This window comes from Eublepharis macularius, chromosome 7 (assembly GCF_028583425.1).
Source record: "Eublepharis macularius isolate TG4126 chromosome 7, MPM_Emac_v1.0, whole genome shotgun sequence".
In the NCBI taxonomy this organism is placed as follows: Eukaryota; Metazoa; Chordata; class Lepidosauria; order Squamata; family Eublepharidae; genus Eublepharis; species Eublepharis macularius.
Genome location: NC_072796.1, coordinates 39154069 through 39175670, shown reverse-complemented (window position 1 = coordinate 39175670; position 21602 = coordinate 39154069). Strand labels below are relative to the sequence as shown.

Below are 21602 nucleotides of genomic sequence, written 5' to 3'. Positions count from 1 at the left end.
TAGATAATTTTGAAACCTGTTTGAATCTACAGTGTCTCAATTTAAGATAGTAACATTTTTATCAGTGCCAGCTCAGGTAGTCTGTAGGCACCACAGAGATCAGAGACCCCTGATATCACATAACAGTCAGCAAGCCTGACTAAGAAGCATTTATAGACCTGTTGTTGATACTTCCTAGCTGGTTTTACTGTATTTTTCTCCTTTTATTGGAGCTGGGTGGAAATGCACAGGCTGAATACTCCTCCGGATATCAACTAGGTACCATTGAGGGCCTAATGCAAGATTGTGTCCCAACTAGGGCTTGTCCCAGTGGGAGACTTTTGGAGGTGGCAACTGGGAAGGGATGTCATGTGACATCATGACTATCACTCTTGGCTTGTATCCCCAGGAGATATCACAAGGCTCTAGGAATGTGTTCATCTAGTAAGAACCATAGAGATGTGGAGATTCCTGGAGTGTCATGACTAGAGATGGGCACGAACCAGAAAAAAAAGCCGAACCATCAGGTTCGTGGTTCGTCAAATTTCATGAACCACGAACTTTCAAGAACCTGCCCCTGGTTCACGAACCGGTTCGTTGGTTCGTGAAAATGTCACATCCAGGTCAGAAAATCATCACTTCAGCAGAAGGTCACTTCCGGGCCAGCAGAAGTTCACTTCCAGGTCAGCAGAAGGTCTGCAGGAAGTCCATCCCCTGTTGCCTAGGAAACAGATTGATTGGCAACAGGCTGTCTGCAGTTATGAACCAAAAAACGAACCAAACGAACCAGCCTAAAAGTTTGTGGCGGTTCATCAGAAATGGGATCTGACGAACCATGGTTCATGAACCATGAACCGGCTTGGTTCGTGCTTAATTTTGGTTTGTATTTCGGTTTGTGCCCCTCTCTAGTCATAACATCATTTCTGGGTACAAACAGGAAGTGACATCATGATGCCATGTGATATTGTTCCCTGCCCCTTGTTCTCACTGGAGTGAAGAAGGACAGCGGGACTGGAGTCCAGGGGCAGGAGGTTGCCTGCCATATGTGGGAAAACTGCAACCCTAGTCCCAGCATGTATTTACGTTCTTAAAATTCCTGCATATGCTGACTACAGGGTTGTAAGAGAGGGATCTAGTGAAGAGGGCTGCAGCTCAGAGATTGTCCTATATTCAATTCTCATGCTCTCCAGGTGAAAGGATTAATCTAACAGGGCTGGGGAAGACCTGTGCCTGTGTCCATGGAAAACTGCTGCAATGTTACAGGAGATGGTACTGTTCTGACAGTAGAAGGCAGCTTCCTGTATTCGTAAGATTTTTTCTTGTTTCCAATAAGCATTTATTACAGCTGATGTACCCAGACAACAAGCCATGGGTTAAGAACCATATACTCCAAACAACTACAGAGAAGCATTGCTGCCTGATGTCTTGTTAAACCTTTGCTCGTGAAAGCGTTACTTTCATAGATATTACTGCCCTGAAGCAGATCTTGATAAAATTATGGTCAACAATTTGCATAGGAATGGAGCTCCAAATGCACATTAACGAAATAAATGGATTGTAGAAATGCCACTATGGTCTGTTGTGTCCATAATCCTCATCTAGGAACATTCCTCATGTCATTCAAGTACTATAATGACATCACTGTTAGCTTGCTGATGTCTTCATATTCCAAATCTAAAGAATATTTGCCTCAGAACCAGATGCTACAAGAACATAGAAAAGAATCAGCCTCTGGGCTTTTGTCTGCTAATACATCTGCAGGATCGTTGCAAGGGCCATCCTGGTAGCAATCCATTGTTTATGCTGCACTAAATGCATGCCTCTGGGCTTCAGCATAAGCCGGGTCCAATTCAAGGAGCTGGTATTGACCTGTGTATGCGTGGCAATCCAAGAAATGGCCTTCTTGGTCATGGAGCCAAAACTTTGGCACTCTCCCCAGGGAGATTCCCTCTATCATCTTCTACCAGCAGGTTTTGTTGTTGTGTGTGTTTATATGTTTTTTATTGAATCATTTTATATGTACTTTATTTTAAATACTGTTTTAATGTTGGGTGGAAAGGAGGCATAGAAATGTTTTAAATGAATAAAAATAAAATAAATATATGTAGAATCTCCTTAGAGAGAAAAATGCAGAGAAATGAACACTTTAGGAAGATTCTTTGTATTTGATAGGAATTGTTAAAACACATCTGAACCTCAGCATGAGTAGCATATGAATAGAGGTTTAGAGCACAGCAATTACCAAGTGTAAAAAAAAAAAATCCCACTCCCTCTATTAAATTTCTATTAAAAGCCTCCAAGATCTTTCAAGGGCACGTAGATTTGGAGAATCTTCCAGAGCAAAATACCACAGTCAATCTTTCATGAAAGTCTTAAAGACAAGTGATGCGGGTCCAGTAAGACTGCTCCATGGTACTGTTACACCATAGACTTTTATAATACTGCTTTCCAAGGGATGACCTTAAAACCCCATCACCTGCCTGACATTAAAAGGATTTACCGCCATGTTTTTTTCACACACACACACCCAATCGCTTTCCTGATTACTCAACTATCTGGGGGAACTTTCACTGACCTGCTCTTGCTCCTTAGAGGATTTAGCTGTCAGGTGCTTCCTTCAATCTAGTCAGCGGCATGTTATTCTAACCTCTTGAAGCCTTTGTACTATTTTCTTCTAGAGCTTTGTAATGTCCTCTAAATGACCTAAATCAATTTGGTTTGCCTAATTGCTACTCAAAAACTACCAGTAGATGATAGTGAGGAAAAAATAACACCTCATCATCAAACATTGTCATGTACTCAGTTGTACGATAGTATCAAGCAAATTTGAAAGGAGCCATGTTGACCGGTTGCTCCTTAGTTGGAACAAGTTTTTTCTTTTTCTGGCTAGTTGCCAAATGAGGATTTTTTTGGTAGGAATTGAAAAAGTACAGTTTCTTTTCTTTATATCCCTTTTTCATTTGGGTGGTGTACATGGTTCTGCCCTTCAATTTTTACCTTCACAACAACCCTGTGTGATAAGAGGTGGAAAACAGCCCAAGGTCATCATGAAGGTCAGCTTCATGACTAAGCAGAGATTGGAACGTAGGTCTCCAAGAACCTAATCTAACACTCAATCATTCTCCTCAGAGCCAATTCACTCATTACAAATCCATATGATTTGTAATCCCTCCCTACACCATGCATCTAACGAAGAGAGCTGTGGCTCTCGAAAACTTATGCTACAATCAGGGCCAGCACGTCCATAGAGGCAGTACTGGCAGCCACCTCAAGCACTGAACTCTGAAGGAGGCGCCATGCTGGCCCCGACGACCAGTGTTCCTTGTGCTCCCATGCGCTCGCACAGGAATTCTCCTCTCTTGGCGCAAGGCATTTCTTCTGGAGCACAGAAGGGCAGCCCTGCCTTCCCACTCAGCTGGCACCTGAGGACAGGAGGGAGGTGGCACCTGCCTGCCTCTCCAGCCCTCCCACCAGACACAAGGGCAGTGAACTGCCTAAAGCAGAGCTTCGAGTTCAGCCCCATCAGTGGGGACATTTCTCTCTGTGCCCTTTCCCCCCTCCTCCTCTCTCTCTCTCAATTTAAGCCTTGGGCGAAGCTTCTGCACTGGAACAAGAGACACTCTCGTTGGCTGGGGAGCAGCGAGCTCCCATCTGACCTTTTGTCCCCCTTGTTCTCTCCTTTCTTTCTTGCTTCTCCACCATGTACTAAAAGGAATGACAGGAGGATTGCCCATTGGAAATAACAGGAGAGGCTTGAAGGCCCATTGGAGATAATGGGAGCCAGGGATGCCATGCCAATTTACCTGTCTGGGCTCCATTGAAATGCATCACAACACAAAAAAAGTTGCAAAGAAACTGCGGAATGGATTTTTTCCATAAAGGTCTCTGGGACCAGATAGAATACTTTGGGAGTGGAATGACAGCCCCCAGAATGCAATGACAGTCCCTAGCTATAGGCCATTTCCACAGGTTGTTAAAGCAGTGGGCTACTTACTCAATGCTGGTGGGTTTTTTTACAGATTCCAGATGCCTCCGATTTCAAAGCAGAAGCAGGCAGTTTGTCTTTCGTCTGATTGGTGTCCTTGACCCGGCACAGGAAAGAGTGGGAAATCCCGGTCTCAGAAAAGATGCTGATCAGACGAAAGACAAACTGCCTGCTTCCGCTTTGAAATCAGAGGCATCTGGAATCTGTAAAAAAACTCATCAGCATTGAGTAAGTGGCCCATTGCTTTAACAACCTGTGGAAATGGCCATAGAGTTTGTGCTCTGGGACCAGAAGGACAGGTTTCAGAGTGGAATAACAGTCCTTGGTATAGGCTCAGTGCTCTGGAACTGGAAGGACAGCCTCCAGAGTGCAGTGCAATGACAACCCCTGGGAGTAGAAGAAGCATTCTGGGACTGGAATGACAACCCCCAGAGGGCAATGACAGCCCCTCAGCGCAGAATCTGTGCTCTGCGAAGAAATGTCAGGTTGCACAGTGGAATGACAACCCCTGGTAGTAGTAGAAGCATTCTTGGAGTGGAATTACAGGCACCACAATGGAATGACAGCCCCTGGGAGTGGCAGAAGTGTGCTTGGACTGGAGTGACAGCCCCAGAGTGGAATGACAGCCCCTAGGAACAGAACATGTGCTCAGGGACTGGAATGACAGGTCAAAGAGTGGAATGACTGCTCCTGGGAATAGGGTCAGGGCTTTGGGACTGGAATGACACCCCCTGTCATTCCACACCCACTGCCATTCCAGCCCCAGGCCACTGATTCTTTTCCCAGGGACTGTCATTCCACTCTGGGGCCTGTGCTGATAGATCAAGATGGGTAGCCGTGTTTGTCTGTAGCAGTAGAAAAAAGCAAGAGTCCAGTAGCACCTATAAGACTAACAAAATTTGTGGTAGGGTATGAGCTTTCATGAGCCACAACTCAATTCTTTACTACTGGACTCTTGCTCTTTTTTTGTGTTGTAATGCATTTCAATGGTGCCCATGAAAGTAAATTGGCATTCCTGGCTCCCATTTTCTCCAATGGGCCTTCAAGACTCCCCCATTGTTTCCAATGGGCAATCCTGTCATTCCTTTTAGTACATCCCTTTCCCCCTTCCCGGCTGGCATCAATTCTACTTCTCTTCTCACCTTTCCTCAGGGTTTGGGGGGGGGGAGCTGCTTTTGGTGGAAAGAGTGGCTAGTTGTGTGTGCACCACTGCAGAGGAAGGAGGAAGTGAGGTGAGACACACACAATCCCCTTTCAGTCCCTGTGCAACAGGTAGTAGCAAATCACTGTTGTTGGGTTTAAAGTTGTTTTAAATTCTATTACTTTCCTCCCCCCTTCTCCCTTTCGTTCTCCCTCCCCATTCCTATTCTCCATTCTCAATGCTGCTCCCCCCTTCACTCCAGCAGAGCAGCGCCCTCCACTGCGCCCCTCTTTATCACCTCCCTTCTCTTATCCCCTAGTTTCCATATATTACCCAACCTTCCCCCTCTCCCCCAGTAGTTTATTTCAATATTTATACACCACATGCTTAGCTGTCAGCTGCCGTTCACTTCAAACCCAAGGGGGGAGGAGAAGGATGAGCATGGAGGGTAGTTCCCGAAATGGATCTTTGACAGACGTTAGCGGGGGTGGGGCGCAAGTAGGTATCTCACCTCAGGTGCCAGAAACCCTGGCACCGGTCCTGGCTACAATAAAGTCGGTTAGTCTTAAAGGTGCTACTGGACTCTTTAAACATTACAACATCCTCATGTTCCCTCACATGTCCTGTCAACAGAAGTGGTTCCATGCCCAGAACTTAATTCCTAGAGACACACAGGCCCAGTTTGTACTGGGGCTGTGGCACATGGGGAGACCATCTCTCCCTACACCATGTTCTTAATGTGAAATGGTTTTAGGAGCCACCAATTACGAGTCAAACCACAAGAGATACAGAAATGCATATTTAAATTCCCAGACATGTAGCTGAGCTGTAAAACATAATGAGAGGAAGTCCTGATACTGAATTTTAATTTATTTTGAAGCATTTATTATCCACCTTTCTCAAGAAGACTCTGCATAGACCAGGAGCTCTGCATAGACCAGGAGCTCTCTTCCATGCTCTTTCACTGATAGGACACCTCCCCCCCTCATTTGCTTTAAGCTTCAGGGCGGGGGTAGACAGAAGCAATGCTTTTTTTATCATCCTGGGCTTAAAGCAGCTCTGGAGTGCAACTTCTGACTGGGGAAATGTCACATGGGAAGGTGGGGAGAGTGCCATGGGGTTCATAAGCAATTTTGCCACTCAGTTATGACTGGGTTGACCACACTTGACCCAGTTCAGCTGTGAAGTGGGTTTGACCATGATGCTGCTTCTTTCCCTGCTTATATGCAATGTAGGAACTGGTGTGAATATCGATAAGCTACTGTTCAATCTTACAAATAAAGTTTTGATCATTTTAAGATCTCAGTAAACTGATAAATAATTTTCATCCTCTGTGAATTGTCATCAACAACTGCATAACAGCAGTGTGTGTGTGTCTGTCTGTGTGTCTCTCTGTGTGTAAAGTGCTTTCAAGGCACCGCCAGCTTATGGGGACCACTGCTGGTGTTTTCAAGGCAAGACACTAACAGAAGTGGTTTGCCATTATTGCCTAACTCTGTGTTACCTTGGCCTTCCTTGATAGTTTCCCATTCAAGTACTAACCATGGCTGATCCTGCTTAGCTTCCAAGATCTGATAAGAGCAAGCTAGCTGGGCTATCCAGGTTTGAGTTAACAGCATTGTAGTGCCAGGCTAATATTGGAGGACATCCACTTTTTAGCTGAATATTTCTCTATAAATTTTCGCTTATCATCAGGTTTGTCAAAAGCTGAGCAATGAACTTGCCCTATTTTATCAGAATGTCAACATCATTTAATAGGAATGTTTGTGTTGGCTGCTACTGCTGCTACTGCTCTGAAATTGAAGCTGGCTCTTCTGCGCTGCATCTGACTTCATCCTTTTCAGCAATGTGCCACTCAAATGCCATTACGGCACATTGTTCTCATCTCCCGTAAGCCTTTTATGGCCAATAAGGCCCATATGTGATGGAAGTGATGAGGAAAACGGGTCCATATTGTACGTGGGTGGCAGTTTTGTTAAGAATCATTTTACTTGAGCTTCAAAATTAATGAACTACGGCTCTGTTCTTTTGATATTAGAACGATAAATGCTCATTCTCACATGCCAATAGCTTTTACACAAGCTAAATGTCATTCCATGGTCCAAGTGCATGATTCAGTGGATTAAATATATAGCCTTAACAAGAAATTGAACTGTTGTGATAAAATCTACTACAAACACTTTTTTCTCAATATGTCTATATAAAGTCAAATGAACGAACATTTCAAGGACTGAAACCACTTGCCTGGGGTGGCGGGTGGGAATTTACTCCTTCTGCTCTCATAAAGAAGAACGGAAGCTCTCTGTTTGACAGCCAGAGAAAGTCTGAAGACGTCCCCTCTGTTGCCTAGGGAATTGATTGATCACCGCCAGTAAGTCTGCATTCATGGATTGCTGGACCGCCCAAAAAATCATGGCGTTTGTGAAAAATGCTCATCCCACGACCCACCTGTTCACAAATGCTCAACTGGGCTGGTCCATATCAAATTTTGGTCCGTGCCCACCTCTGTGGGGGAGTAATTTGTGGCACTTTTCTCAAGCCTTGAATCAAGTGGTACCTTCACTGTATTCCTTTCTGTTCATTTATCTCTTATAGGTACTTGAGTCTTGATAATAACCAGTGATTTATTAAGAGTTAAACAAGATGTTGGTGCTTTTTGTTTTCCATATTGGAACAAATGGCAATGTTTTTACCAGGGAAACAGTGCAGGGTGGGAAACTGAGCTTGCTTTTACCCAGGATCATGGCCATGAATCCAAATCCCACCTTCTGCTTCATCTGTCTTTGTCGTAATTACCAACTTTGGTGCAAAAGAAAAAATACTATAAAAGATCTAGACTTTATTTTGATATGAATGAAAGCACTTCTACACTTTTTAGAATGCCTTAATAGTGGCTTGAGAGATTTTGGATTTATTGAGACCACAGAACATGTGAATGAAACTTTGAACAGGGATTTGCTAACCAAGTTAACTGTAATAAAATGTGAGTAGGGAGTCATAAAATGTAGATTTTGCCAGCAGCAGTCTTTAAAGCATTTATTTTCCATAGTTGCACTATCATCCTAACTGGATAACAGATCAAGAATTATGCATTCACACTGCCATTGCAATTCACATAAAATCCAAAAGAGATAATAGGAGTTTAAATTTCATGCTGCGTTCTGACTTAATTATGTACTTTTTGACGTTTAAAAAAATTCTCTCTGCATTCATATCCACAAATATGTCCAAACTCCACTTCCAGTATATTTAGGGACTAAGACATAAGCTGAATCCACACTTACCGGCACAGCGCTAAACAGGCAGAGAGCGTCTTTCTGGCGTGTTTTCTGATGTCATCGCACCATGATGCCACTCTCGTGGCATGATGACGTCATAAAACGCACCAGAAAGATGCTCTCACTCCGTCTGTTTAGCATTGTGCCGGTAAGTGTGGATTTGCCCATAATATCTGCCTTTTCATACAACACATTGTTTCATCACTGCAATGGCTTCTACGTTAATAGATTCTGCAAGACAGTTAGGAACAAAGGGGTTCTCAATGGCATCATAGAGGCCTGTACCTCATATGAACTATATCCCTCTAACATCAGGGAGTGAGTACACCATGTCTCCTGCAACAATATAGCATCAAATTTCTTCATAAGGTTTTTTGCATCTGGTTCTTTTGTTCTAGGCCCCCAACCCATAATATTCCAGGATATTATTGCAATCAAATGGAAAGGGTGTCCTCTCTTCTGTTGTCTCTCTGATAGTCAATCAGCTTCTATTACATCCAGTGTCCTATAGGGGTCTTGGTAGACACATCCGTTTTGGATGAGGGTCTGCTGTCCTTTGTAACTCTTATAGCTGGCATCCTTATGATCATTCTGACTGGGAACATGACTTCTGGTGTCAGGCCCCTTCTTAAACTAAGATGGGATGATAAAATGAGGAAATATATGCAAGAGCTTCTTAATCAAGAAACTATTATAAAATTGGCAAGGGAAATCATCACATCAGACAAAGGGGATGAGACTATTAAATTGTATGAGGTCCTCATTCACCATTTACACCCCCCATTAGAAGGGCATCCAACTGATCCAAAGAGCAAATCTGGGGTAAAGACAAATGGTTGGTTTGATAGGGAGTGCATACTGGCAAGGAAGGAGCTCGGTAGTACGTATCTGACATACAGATCCGACCCAGGGACTGCGAATAAAGAACAGTTAAAGTCACAGAAAGCCAAATATAAAAAGCTAATTAATAGGAAAAAGAACGAGGCAAGGGACCTGGCTTGGATACAATTGGGGCAGGCAGTAAGGCTAAAAAACTCCTCGCTCTTTTGGAGGATGGTGGCCAACTGTTCTGATAGAACTCCTTCCCAGGTCTCTAATGCTGTTATGCCAGAGGCCTGGAAAAACCATTATAAAGAACTATATGGAACAGCTGAGGAGCCAGCGCCTTTGCTGGAGAATTTAGAAGATTTATCAGAATGGCCACCTGTTAAGCCCTCGGAAGTAAAATCTCTAATTGAAACCTTGAAATCAAAAAAAGGCTCCTGGACTCGATTTAATACCGGCCGAGCTGATTAAAGAAAATAGAGATTGGTGGGCTCCACTGCTCGCCAAATTGTTTACAGAAATAGACAGGACAGCAAGAATTCCTACAGGCTGGAATACAGGAGTTATAGTTCCTATTTTTAAGAAAGGCAACAAAAGTGACCCAAATAACTATAGACCTATCAGCCTCCTAAGTATAATAAGTAAGTTGTATGCTAGACACCTGAAAGGAAAACTCTGGGAGTGGATTGAGCAAAATAATATTCTGAGAGAAGAACAGGCCGGATTTAGACCAAGATGCTCAACCTTGGATCACTGTGTAATTTTAGACCATTTGATCACTAAATACGCATCTAATAATATCGTTTCCCTGTATGCAGCCTTTATAGATTTTAAATCTGCTTTTGATATGATACATCGTAACCTACTATGGGAAAAGCTAAAAGGGATGGGTATTGAAAAGAGATTGCTGACCCTAATGAGGGCTCTATACAGGAATACTAAGATCCAGGTAAGGACAGATGCCCAAGGCCACCTTACAGAAGCCATAAAAGCAGAGAAGGGGGTTAAACAGGGTTGTATTTTAGCACCAACTCTGTTCAACCTCTTTATAAATGACCTAGGGGAGTACTTAAACTGTCCGGAGGTACATGCCCCCAAGGTTGCTGACAGGCATGTCCCCCTTCTGCTATATGCAGATGATGCAGTATTAATCTCTAGAACCCCCAGTGGCCTTAAACGAGCTATGGAAATATTAGCTCAATACTGTCAGGCCAATTACATCAAAATTAATTATCAAAAATCAAAGGTTCTAGTTTTTGGAAGCAAGTGGCGAACTTACCAGTGGAAGATAGACTCGGTGGATATTGAGCAAGTCCGTTGTTTTAAATATTTAGGAACTGCCTTTCAGGCTTCTGGCTCTAGAAAAGCTCATGTGGACCATGTTACAACAAGCGCAGCTAAAAGTGCGCGAGCAATTGAGAAATTTTATTGGTCTTCTGGGGGCCGGAATGTTGCAGCAGCAGTCAAGATTTTCAAGGCTAAGTCTCTTGCCCAATTACTTTATGCGGCGCCCTTGAGCATAACAACACATCAGTCTTATTGGCAGTCACTGGAAAAAGTGCAATCCAAGTTTTTAAGGCACATTTTGCAGGTTCCCTTTTGTGTCTCTAATGCACATATTCGTTTGGAATCCGGTATGGTCACTGTAAAAGCACGCCTGTGGATTGCTACCATTGTCTATTGGTTTAAGCTAATAACTAATCCCTCCGGTTTAACTGGTTTAATAGCATGGGATTCTAAAGCACCACTTTGGATCAAAGAAACAGAGCGCAAATTGGGTTATTATGGCCTTTCCAAACAGTTTCTGATGAATATGGAACATGACATGGTCAAACCCTTTGTGAAACAAAGAATCCTGGATATTGAAAGGCAGAACGACTTGAGTCAAGTCAAAGGGTACTTCCCGGGAATAGATAGCCTAAACCAAGTGATAATGATGCCTTACTTACAAAACTTGGATAAAGCAGATTATAGAAGAGCAGTTACCCTCCTCAGAATGGACACGTTACCATCAGCGGTCATGGAGGGCAGATATGCAAAACAACCACTCGAGAAAAGAGTATGTATATGTGGGGCTGGAAAGATAGAAACTAGGGGACATGTACTCTTCGAGTGTGAGCTTTATCAAAATATTAGGGCAATCTTCATAACTCCAATTTGTAATCGGTTCCCAGGTAGAAATGACAGATTCTATCTAGATAAGCTTTTAGCCGATAAGGACCATGAAATTACATTAAAGGTGGCAAATTTTGCTGTGCAAGCCATACGGATTAGGAAGTATTTTACAGGGGGAAATATTTAAATATTTTATAATGTTAAGGATTTTAATATTTAATAATTTGGTCTTAGGCACTCAGGTTTTAAGGTTTTAAATATTTAAGACTCTGTACCCTGAAATTTTAGTGAATAGATTTGTAAATAATATGACTTACCATGACTGGGTTGTATGCTATTATTGTGTGGTCTATGACCGTAATAAAGATTGACTGACAGGGCATCATAGAGGCAGTGGGAGCAGAAGTGAAACAGACCCTTCATTGGTAATGCTGTGAAAGCCAATCAGAAATTGTAGCGAGCAGTATCATCTTAATACGCTAATGCTGGACACTTTATACATATATACATGCCATCAAGTTACAGCATCCCGAGCAAGGGGCTGTCAAGGCAAGTGAGAAGTAGAGGTGGTTTGCCACGGCCATCCTCTGCAGAGACTTCCTTGGTGGTTTTCAATCCTGACTGCCTCCTCAATGTATTCCTTTTAATGTGTAACACTGGCTACTGTCCTATCTTTTGCAAAGGAGTCTGATTTTAGAGTTGTTATAGTTTGGCTAAAGGATGAGAAACTACACACTTGAACTCTATGGTGAATGCCGTCTGGTTCCAACAACTTGTTATTTTTTAGTAGGTCAATATTGACACGGAAGGTGGTTGTGTTTGTGCTAGTGTGTGTAGTTATGATTTCTAGAATAGAAGTTTCCATGTTTCACTACTGCAAAAGATAGATAGCAAGGCTGAAGCCCACTCAAGCGTCTCTTCCATCTTTGCAAATGTCATTGACCATGCCTGCTTTGCCACGTGCAAGAACTCTGGAAAGTAGGTCAATGTGACACAAAATAGACATTCATTTTCACAGAAAGTCAGAAAGGCTGATCTTGAGAAGATGAAGGAAGCCTCCAAGAAAAGTATATAAATTATTATCATCTGCATCTGACACTGTGTGTTAAAAATGAATAATGTACAAGCAACTCTGTGTTCTTGGTAAGTTCTAGTAAACTGAGAAGTATAAATGGCTTCTCTGCATTATTACAGAGAACGGCTTTGCAAAACCAGTTTCATTAGTTTCACTGCAGGATTTGAGTCTATTGGCACCTTAGAGACCAACAAGATTTTTCAGAGTATAAGCTTTTGAGAGTCAGAGCTCCCTTCTTCAGATAAAAGTAGGAATGGAGATTCCTGATCTTGTTGGTCTCTAAGGTGCCACTGGACTCAAATCATCCTGTTCTATTGCAGCTCAACATAGCTAGCAACCTAAAAAAGTTTCACTGTTTCTGTACGTCTCAAAGAACGCAAAAAGCTGAGGATAACCTTTCTGTGATGAATATTAATACGGGGCTCAATCTACCCAATCACATTGGTTTCTATGGCCCATCCTTGTCTCTCGTGTTGAAATGAATGGAATTGAAAAGAGCTTAATTTTGAATTGTGTCCATTATTTATTATTTGTATAGCACTTCTTTGTCATAGACCTGGAATTAAGGATTATTGAAATACCGTAGATATTCCCCCCCCCCCCAGTTATTATGGTTAAGAAGCCTACTCTAAGCTAGACTTCAGTCATCAGTGACAATTAAAATCTCCATATTCCTTGTAGCAACTTATGTGCTTGAAAAGTAGTTATCGCTTCTGTTTCTTTTCCCATCTTTACCTGTATGTGTATTATCTTTGCAGCTTCTAGGCAACTAGTAATAATGCTGAAATTTAATGTGTCTCAGTACAGTGTCCAAGACACTGGTGCAAAACTCTAATCATTCCTGACCAGAAAGCGTATGCTTATGATTGTGAACCAGATTTAATTGGGAGTAAGTGTGCAAATGTGTTGCTAGTAAGCTTGTTACAGACACTGAAACACTAAACAAGGTTACCCCCTTCTCGATCCACTGACGGAGCTTTTGAGAGTCAGAGCTCCCTTTGTCAGATACAAGGAGGAAAAGAGGAAGGAGTCCTTATAATGTCTTAAAATTGTGCTGGCTTGGGCTGAAAGTTGAGAATGGGGTAGAGGAAAATAACTGATGTTAGCACAAAATAGGTCCAGAGATGGGTTAGAAAAGGCTTTACAGAGGATGTATACTATGCACTACCCTCTGTACTTCTCACTGATCTTTCCCAAAGCTTAGTATGCATATACAGTAGGATTTATTCATCACTATATGTAGTAGTAAAGTAGCTGCCCCCCAGTACTGGATTACAAAACCAGGTTGTTCACAGACAGGGCTTTTTGTCAGCGGGAATGCAGTGGAACGGAATTCCTGCACCTCTTGAAAATGGTCACATGGTCGGTGGCCCCGCCCCCTGATCTCCAGACAAAGGGCAATCTAAACTCCCCTCTGTCTAGAGATCAGGGGGTGGGGCCAGCAGCCATGTGACCATTTTCACCGAGGGCGATTTAAACTTTAAAAAACTCCCCCCTTGTTCCAGCTGACCCAACGTAACGTCATTGTATGGTCCTGAGTTCCACCACTGAGTTCCACCACCTCTTTTCCCAGAAAAAAGCCCTGCTCACAGACAAGGTAGGGGATGGGGGTGGAGATGCTAAGCCTCCCTCTTGTTGCCTACCAGTGCCTGAGGCACCAGTGGGAGAAAATGGGTGGGGGAAGTGGGTGGGCATTGTGCTGGCACTCCTACGTCAATTTTTACTGAAATGTGAAATGCTAAAGTATCCTCTATGTAACTTCTGTTTTTTACTGAAAGCAACATAAGTATACCAGTGTGATGCCAGAGCACCAAGCCATGCCCCTCCAATTGCTCCCACGGTTTGGATGCTGCTGTATATAATTCAGAGGGCTTTTATAAAACTCAATTATTCCAGTAATGTTCACTGTTGCCTCTGTGGTACCCAAATAGTTAATGTAAGCTTTTTTTAAAGAGTATGAGGAAGAAGTACACATAAGTCGGTGATAGTGTTTTTTTGCAGTCGCAATTGCAGCCCATTGAGGAATGAAGCACAAGCAAGTTAGAGCAGGTGGTGATGGGACATGATGCATTTGCTGCTTTAATGTTTGTAAGGGGCAGGTTTTGTTGCAGGAGGCAGGCTGAGTAGCAGTCCTCCTCTCACCACTATTCGCAGAGGGCTTGAAAATAGACATGTTTGCACTCTGCATAGTTTCCAGCCCACTAATACAGTTCTGCCAAGACATGAACCCATTTCCTCCCCAATATTCAAAACTATTAAGCATAGCAGTGAAAAAATACCAACTTAGTGGCATGATTTGTTTAATGCATACAAGGTCCAGGATGCTTATCCTTTCAATGAATTCAGTCTTTATTTTATTTTTGTAGAAAGTAGTATGAGAAGTTGTATTGGTGAGATAACAAATGATTGAATGGAAGGTTTACTGAGGAAGGAGTGTTTGGGTGCCCTTCCCCCTCAGTAGTCTACTCAGAACAACAAAGCCATTTCAAAAAGTTGACTTCAGTAGGCCGAAGCGAGGGGTGCCAGGTCCCCCAGGGGCCAAATAGTGTTTGGGAGCAATTTTCAGTGAATAGTCCCCTTGTACGACCCATATCTTCCTTGTAAAACAGGAAAATTGTCATTTTCCAGCTTGACAAGGAAAATGATAGAAGAATAAGGGGGGTACCTCATGTCATAACAAAAAGTGACAGGTGCCCCGCCCCTTTCTGGGAGGAAGTCCCGCCTCTATAACCCGGAAGTCCCGCCTCTATACCCCGGAAGTCCCACCTCTAGACCCGGAAGTCCCACCTCTAGACCCCGGAAGTCCCGCCTCTAGACCCGGAAGTGCCACCTCTAGACCCCGGAAGCAGTACCCCACCTGACAGGAAGGGCCTAGCAGGGTCCCGCCTGCCCCTGTGGACCAATAGGAAAGAGTTTTGAGTTTATGGGGTGCTAGGGTGGAAAATTGGGGGGCAGACCAGCCCCCTGCTCCCTAGAAGAGCCTAGCTGGTTCATGTGACCCCTCATTTCGCTCCCCCGAACCCCCAGAAATGGTTTTTGACGGCCCTAGCCCCCTGTCTCTGTATAGGTCCCCTGAGGGGCTCATGTGATGCTGCCATGCACGCGTCATGACTGGCCCTACCTCCTGGATGTTGTTTAAATGCGCCAATGAGCGGTGAGATGGCAGGGGAGCCTGGTCTTTAAATGGAAGAGCAGCAGGACGATCACAGCTTCTTCTGCGGCTGTTCTTGCTGGGCTAGCAGCGCTGTTGAGGGAGCAGAGCCTGTTTACGAGAAAATGAATATGCCGGAGCCTTACAGAACTGAAGCTGTGGAAGAAATGCGAGCTTCTTGCGAAGAACCCCGCAAAGAAGATGCACAATGTAGAGAGCTTTCGAGATTTGACTTTCCAGAGTGCATTATTCACTTAGTACAAGGGGTAAGTGCATGGGGAAGGGGAAGAAGGGAAAGAATCAGACCCAGAGGTGGCAGAAAAACAAGCAGGCCTTTTTCTTTTTTGTAGCTGCAGGATAAAGAAGTACCGTGGCGAGTGTTTTCAGAAATAGTTGAAGCAGCTCACACAGAAGTTTACCCGGAGTGTTGTGATCACTGCTTTGAAGTAGCATATCGACAAAAATTCGGATGCCTGGGACGTGGTGTAATGTATTGGCAAAAATTCAAATGCATGCAGCCTGAACAACCCGGTGACGATCCGGATGCTAGATTTGACAGACCCGAGTGCGTGCGTTTTTTAGTACAGGGGGTAAGTACAAGGGGGAAGGCTGGAGCGGAAAAAGAATCAGACACCTGTGGGAAGTAGAAAAACAGAGTTTTTTTCTCTTGTAGCTAGATGATTATGAAGTGGATTGGGAGGTGTTTTCTGAAATAGTCAAAGCGGCGCACACAGAAGTGTACCCAGAGTGCTGTCCGTACTGTGAAGAAATAGCAGATTGGCAAAAATGCGGTTGCCTGAGATGTGAGGAGGAGGAGACGGCTGAGGGAGCGAAAAGCATAAGAGGGGATGAGCCTGTGACAGACCAGAAAGTGGAGCCCATTTATGAAGAAATGCAGAGTGTACACGGTATCCAAGAGCAGCCAGAAGTGCATGAGGAAGACGGCACAGTACCAGGACTGCTGAAACAAAAAGTGTCGCAGTGCATACAGACTCTCTACCCTAATGTGAGTATTGAGACTAGGGGAAAGGGGGAAAACGGAAACAGGGTATAGCATACTGGGCGGCTGTTTTTATTTTGCAGATGGCGGAGCTGAACTATGTAGCGGTGGCTGAGGAGGTCAAGGAGAACAAGTTTGATCCTGACTGTTGCAGATTTTGCAACCACATAGCATATTGTCAAGAAGTCCCCTATGATGAAGATGATGAGGGTGCCAGAGCAGATTGTGAGGACTCAGGGGATGAACCAGAGGATGCTGTCCCCATAGAGGTTGGGGAAATAGATCCAACATTGGATGTTTCTGATAGTGCAAAAGCGACAGACCCGGTGAAAGAAGGCGTAAAGCCGCGCATTCAATACCTGGTCCCAGATGTAAGTACGAAAGAAGGAGGGTCCTGGAAGAATGTAGGGTGGCTAGAGAAGCAATTCTAAAATGTTTTTCTTTTTCCTATTCCTGCAGCCAACAGATGTGCTGATCGAGTGTGCTCTACTGGATGAGGTGCTAGCGAGAGGCCCGGTTGGGGATGGTCCGGTCAGCTTTGAGTATGAGCATCCCCCAAAGCCCCGTGTAGGGAAGAAGCTGAAAAAGAGGAGACCTAAGACGGATTACTGCAGTGATACCTGTTGTGATTCTGATTATGTAGATGACTCGGACAGACCGCGCCTGGACTTCTGTCATTATAGTTGCTGCAACTCTTCTGATGAGTGGTCGTTAACAGAAACTGATGATAATAGCGATATTGAGAGTGAAAATGTCGAGCAGGGGGTGCAAACTGATGGTGTCACACCCAAGGTGCCCCCCGTCCCCACTCTACTGAATGAGGAGACAATGTGGGGCCCTGCTGGGGATAGCATAGAGAGCTCTAAAGATGAGCATTACCCACAGCCCTCTGTAGGGAAGAAGCTGAAAAAGAGGAGACCTCTGCTGAGTTACTGCTATGAAAATTGCTGCTATTCTAACAGCTCAGATGATGAGTGGAGACCATATGCGCCATACTGTAATCTTAGTTGCTGCAAGTCTTCTGATGAATGGTCGATAACTGAAACCGATGATAGTGATTTTGAGCCTTTAGGAACACCAGGGGGGAGAAAAGGAGATCCCGAGTTGCGGGTTGATGGAGCAGCACCCGAGACTATGACCAGAGAAGGAAATTGAAGGGGGGGGGGTGGAGTTGTGGTTGAAAGCCCACAATCTGTACACACTTTAATAAAATGCCTTTTCCAAGTGTAAAAGCGTTGAGTCGGTTCATGATGCCTCAAGAGACGGTATTAAAAGGGATTTACTATAATCCGGGGGGAGCAGGTAGCTTTGGGGGAGCAGAATCCCTCTTTCGAGAGGCTTCTAAGACTAGTAAAACACTGACTAGAAAGGATGTGCAAGCATGGCTTTTGGATCAGGATGCGTACACGTTGCATAAGCCAGCAAGAGTTCATTTTAAAAGAAACAAGACCTATGTTGGTGATGTGGATGAGCAATGGCAGGCTGATTTAGCAGATATGCAACAGCTTTCTAAATACAACGGGGGGTACAAATACATTCTAACGGTGATTGACATTTTGTCTAAATACGCATGGGCAGTAGCACTGAAAGACAAGACAGGGGCTGAAGTATCAGCGGCTTTTAAAAATATATTCGAGCAGGGCCGCATTCCGTGCAAGTTACAAACAGATAGGGGGAAAGAATTTCTTAATAAAAAAGTGAGCAATGTACTAAAACAACATGGGGTTCACCACTTTGTGACCAACAATGAAGTCAAGGCAGCGGTGGTTGAAAGATTTAACAGGACTTTAAAGTCAAAGATGTGGCGGTATTTCACAGCCAATAATACTTATAGATATACAAATGTGTTACAAGAGCTTCTAAAAGGGTACAATCACAGTTTTCATAGAACTATTCAGGCACGCCCCATAGATGTTAACGCATCTAACTCTCTCCTGATATGGAGGCGCGTTTATGATCCCTCCTTTCAAAGAAAAGAAACAGATACCACGTTAAGAAAAGGAGATCACGTGAGAGTATCGAAAACTAAAGGCACTTTTGAGAAGGGTTATGAGCAGACATTCACCGATGAAATTTTCATAATAGAAGATATCACAAGGAGAGGCGAGCGGCCCTTATTTCACCTAAAAGACTTTGATGGTGAACTATTAGTAGGGAGATTCTACCCTGAGGAATTGCAGAAGATTAATGCTCGAGAGGACAGGACATACAGGGTTGAGAAAATTATTGCTACACGAACTAAGAAGAAAAAGAAGTATCTTTTAGTGAAGTGGTTAGGCTGGCCACCTAAATTTAACAGTTGGGTGCAGGCTGACGACATAGCAGGCCACTATGGGGGATGACGGTTTTTACATTACACTCCCTAGCAATGCGTCTATGGACTTATTTCCCGAAAATACCAGCGCCTCTTTCACAGTGCGGCTGTTTAAGCCACTTGATTTGCGGGGAGAATGGGAAGTGGGGCTGGTTGAAATTCAGTATCCTCGCAATTGGTACACATTTAGCCAGAATGCATCATTCAGGATTTCTGAAGGTGCCAATAGCAATGAGTATCATGTGCGTTCAGGCTATTATTATGACCTGCGCAGCATATCAGATTTTATGAATACAGCCGTCAGAAGACAGGCTGGGACGCCCCCTGATCTACAATTCTATTTTGATCCAACGTGTGCAATGCTCAGATTTAACGGGCTTGATATTTACACCGTCACAATGAGTGAAGAATTAGCCCATGTGATGGGGGCACCCCCTAATGTTCCGATCAAAAGAATTTACAATTGCGGAGATATTACAGGAGGGATTAATACCCTGTACCTGTACACTGATATCATAGAACATCAGTTAGTGGGGGACACAGCGGTGCCCCTTCTACGGTGTGTTCCTGTACAGGGGAAGCACCATGACTTTATCACGGTCACATATGACGAGCCTCACTATATTCCAATCAATAAGCACCACATTGAAACCATCCGCATAGAAATAAAGACGGATCAGAATCGGGCCGTGCCATTCCGCTACGGCAAGGTGATTGTGAGGTTGCACATACGCCCACGGAAGAAATGGTGATCGTGAAAGACTATGGAGACCCCGCGATGCTTAGGAGATATTACCAATCTCAGGCGGGTTATGGCCTCCCCGGGTTCCACGGGGCACCCGTTATGTATGGAGCGGGGGTGGGGGGGATTTTCCGGCGCCTTTTTCGAATGGCAGTGCCACTTTTTAGAAAAGGGGTGGATATTGTCAAGCCACACCTGAAAACCGCTGCGCGTAATATCGCTCAAGATGTTGTGAGCCGCGTGACTCACGGCGTTATGAATAAACTGGCCCCCCAGGAGGGGTCGGGCTTTCTATATCTTAAAAGAAGGGGAGGGCTGAAAAGAAAAGCATCCAGCACACGCAGAGGCCCCCCAGGACCCATTAAAAGAAGGCGCGGGGGAGCTAAGAAACAGACAAATGTGAAGAAGGGGAGAGTAAAGAACAAGAAGAAGAAGGAGTCTCACAGGAGGCTCAAAGACGTACTATAAACGGCTATGGCTTTCATCCACTGCGGGTCGGAAGAGTGTGTAAAGTCCGAGCTCGACCTGTTCCAGATAGCCCCTACCCAGACCAGCATTGAGAAAAGCGTATATATCGAGGTTCCGCCCCTCTCGGCCCTCACGGGGTCAGCACCTCTAGAGTTTTTCATAGCCGGGAATGGTGAAGATTACCTCGATTTAAACAATACTCTCTTGTATGTGAAATGTAAAATTACTCAAGAAGATGGTACCGACATCGCACAGAATGCTAGAGTGGCACTGGTGAACTACCCAATTGCTTCCATTTTCAGTCAGCTGGATGTTACCCTAGGCGACCGGCTCATCAGCCAGAGTAACAACTGCTATCCCTACAGGGCTGTCATTGAAACAGTGCTTAACTACAGCTTTGAAACCCTATCTACCCAATTTTCTTCAGGCGGATTTTATAAGGATACAGCGAGTCTGATGGACAGCACCCTGCTGAACCAAGGTAACAAAGGATTTGCCAAAAGGGCGTTGCTGGCAGCTGAAAGCAAAACAGTAGACCTTTTAGGCCATCTCCACGCCGATATATTTTTTCAAGAAAAGCTGCTCTTAAATGGCGTGGATGTCAAAATCAAACTAGCTCGTAACAAAGACTCTTTCTGCCTGATGAGTGGCGAGGGGGCTGCTGTGCGCTATAAGCTCCACATGGATTCTGCGGCGCTCTTTGTGAAGAAAGTGAAAGTAGCCCCAGGCGTACGGCTGGCCCACGCTGAAGCTCTGCTGACATCCACAGCAAAATACCCTGTGGACCGTGTCGACATGAAGGTGTTCAGCATCCCTACCGGTGCCCGCGTGAGCAACCAAGACAACCTGTTTTTGGGACAGCTCCCCAAAATGGTGGTCATGGGGCTCGTGGACAATGACGCTTTCAGTGGCGCCTTCACCAAAAACCCTTTTCATTTCCAACATTACAACATTAACTTTGTAGCCCTGTACGTGGACGGGGAGCAGGTCCCCTCCAAGCCCTTCCAGCCCGACTTTGAAGCCGGAAACAACGTGAGAGAATACATGAGCCTCGTGCAAACAGCGGGGAAGCACCTTCAGGACAGGCCCCTCCTGGTAGATTGTGAAGAGTATAGGCACGGGTACACCCTGTTTGCTTTTGACCTCTCTCCTGATCAGGACTGCACCGGCCATTACTCCCTGATTAAAACCGGGAACCTGAGAGCAGAAATACGTTTTGCTGCGGCCCTACCACGAACCGTTAATTTGATTGTGTATGGGGTGTTTGATAATGTCATAGAGATCAACCACAACCGTAACGTGCTTTTTGATTACATGTAAGATGGACACAATCCAGTTATCCCAGGCCTTACTTGACAACCCGCGCACCCGAAAAACCTTCTTAGATGTCTTCCCCAGCGATCAACTTCCTGTTAAAAGAGTGGTTCGGAGGCCGGCATCTCTAGTGGTGAACACCCATCCTCACTACCTCCCCGGGGAACACTGGCTAGCAATATACCTACCAGACCATGTCACAGCAGAGTTTTTTG

At 44.5% G+C, this 21602-nt stretch overlaps 2 protein-coding genes across 2 annotated transcripts; both read left to right on the top strand.

Annotated features, from left to right (window-relative positions):
- Window positions 1-15505: 15505 nt before the first annotated feature.
- On the top strand, window positions 15506-17704 carry LOC129333911 (uncharacterized). Its single transcript, XM_054985850.1, has 5 exons — window positions 15506-15552; window positions 15638-15815; window positions 16223-16555; window positions 16633-16920; window positions 17009-17704. The coding sequence occupies exons 1-5, from the start codon at window positions 15506-15508 to the stop codon at window positions 17702-17704; spliced, it is 1542 nt and encodes a 513-aa protein (XP_054841825.1).
- A 2375-nt stretch (window positions 17705-20079) lies between these two features.
- On the top strand, window positions 20080-21393 carry LOC129333910 (uncharacterized protein F54H12.2-like). The gene has a single exon (XM_054985849.1). It carries the CDS (start codon window positions 20080-20082, stop codon window positions 21391-21393), a length of 1314 nt encoding a protein of 437 aa, XP_054841824.1.
- The last annotated feature ends 209 nt before the right edge of the window (window positions 21394-21602 follow it).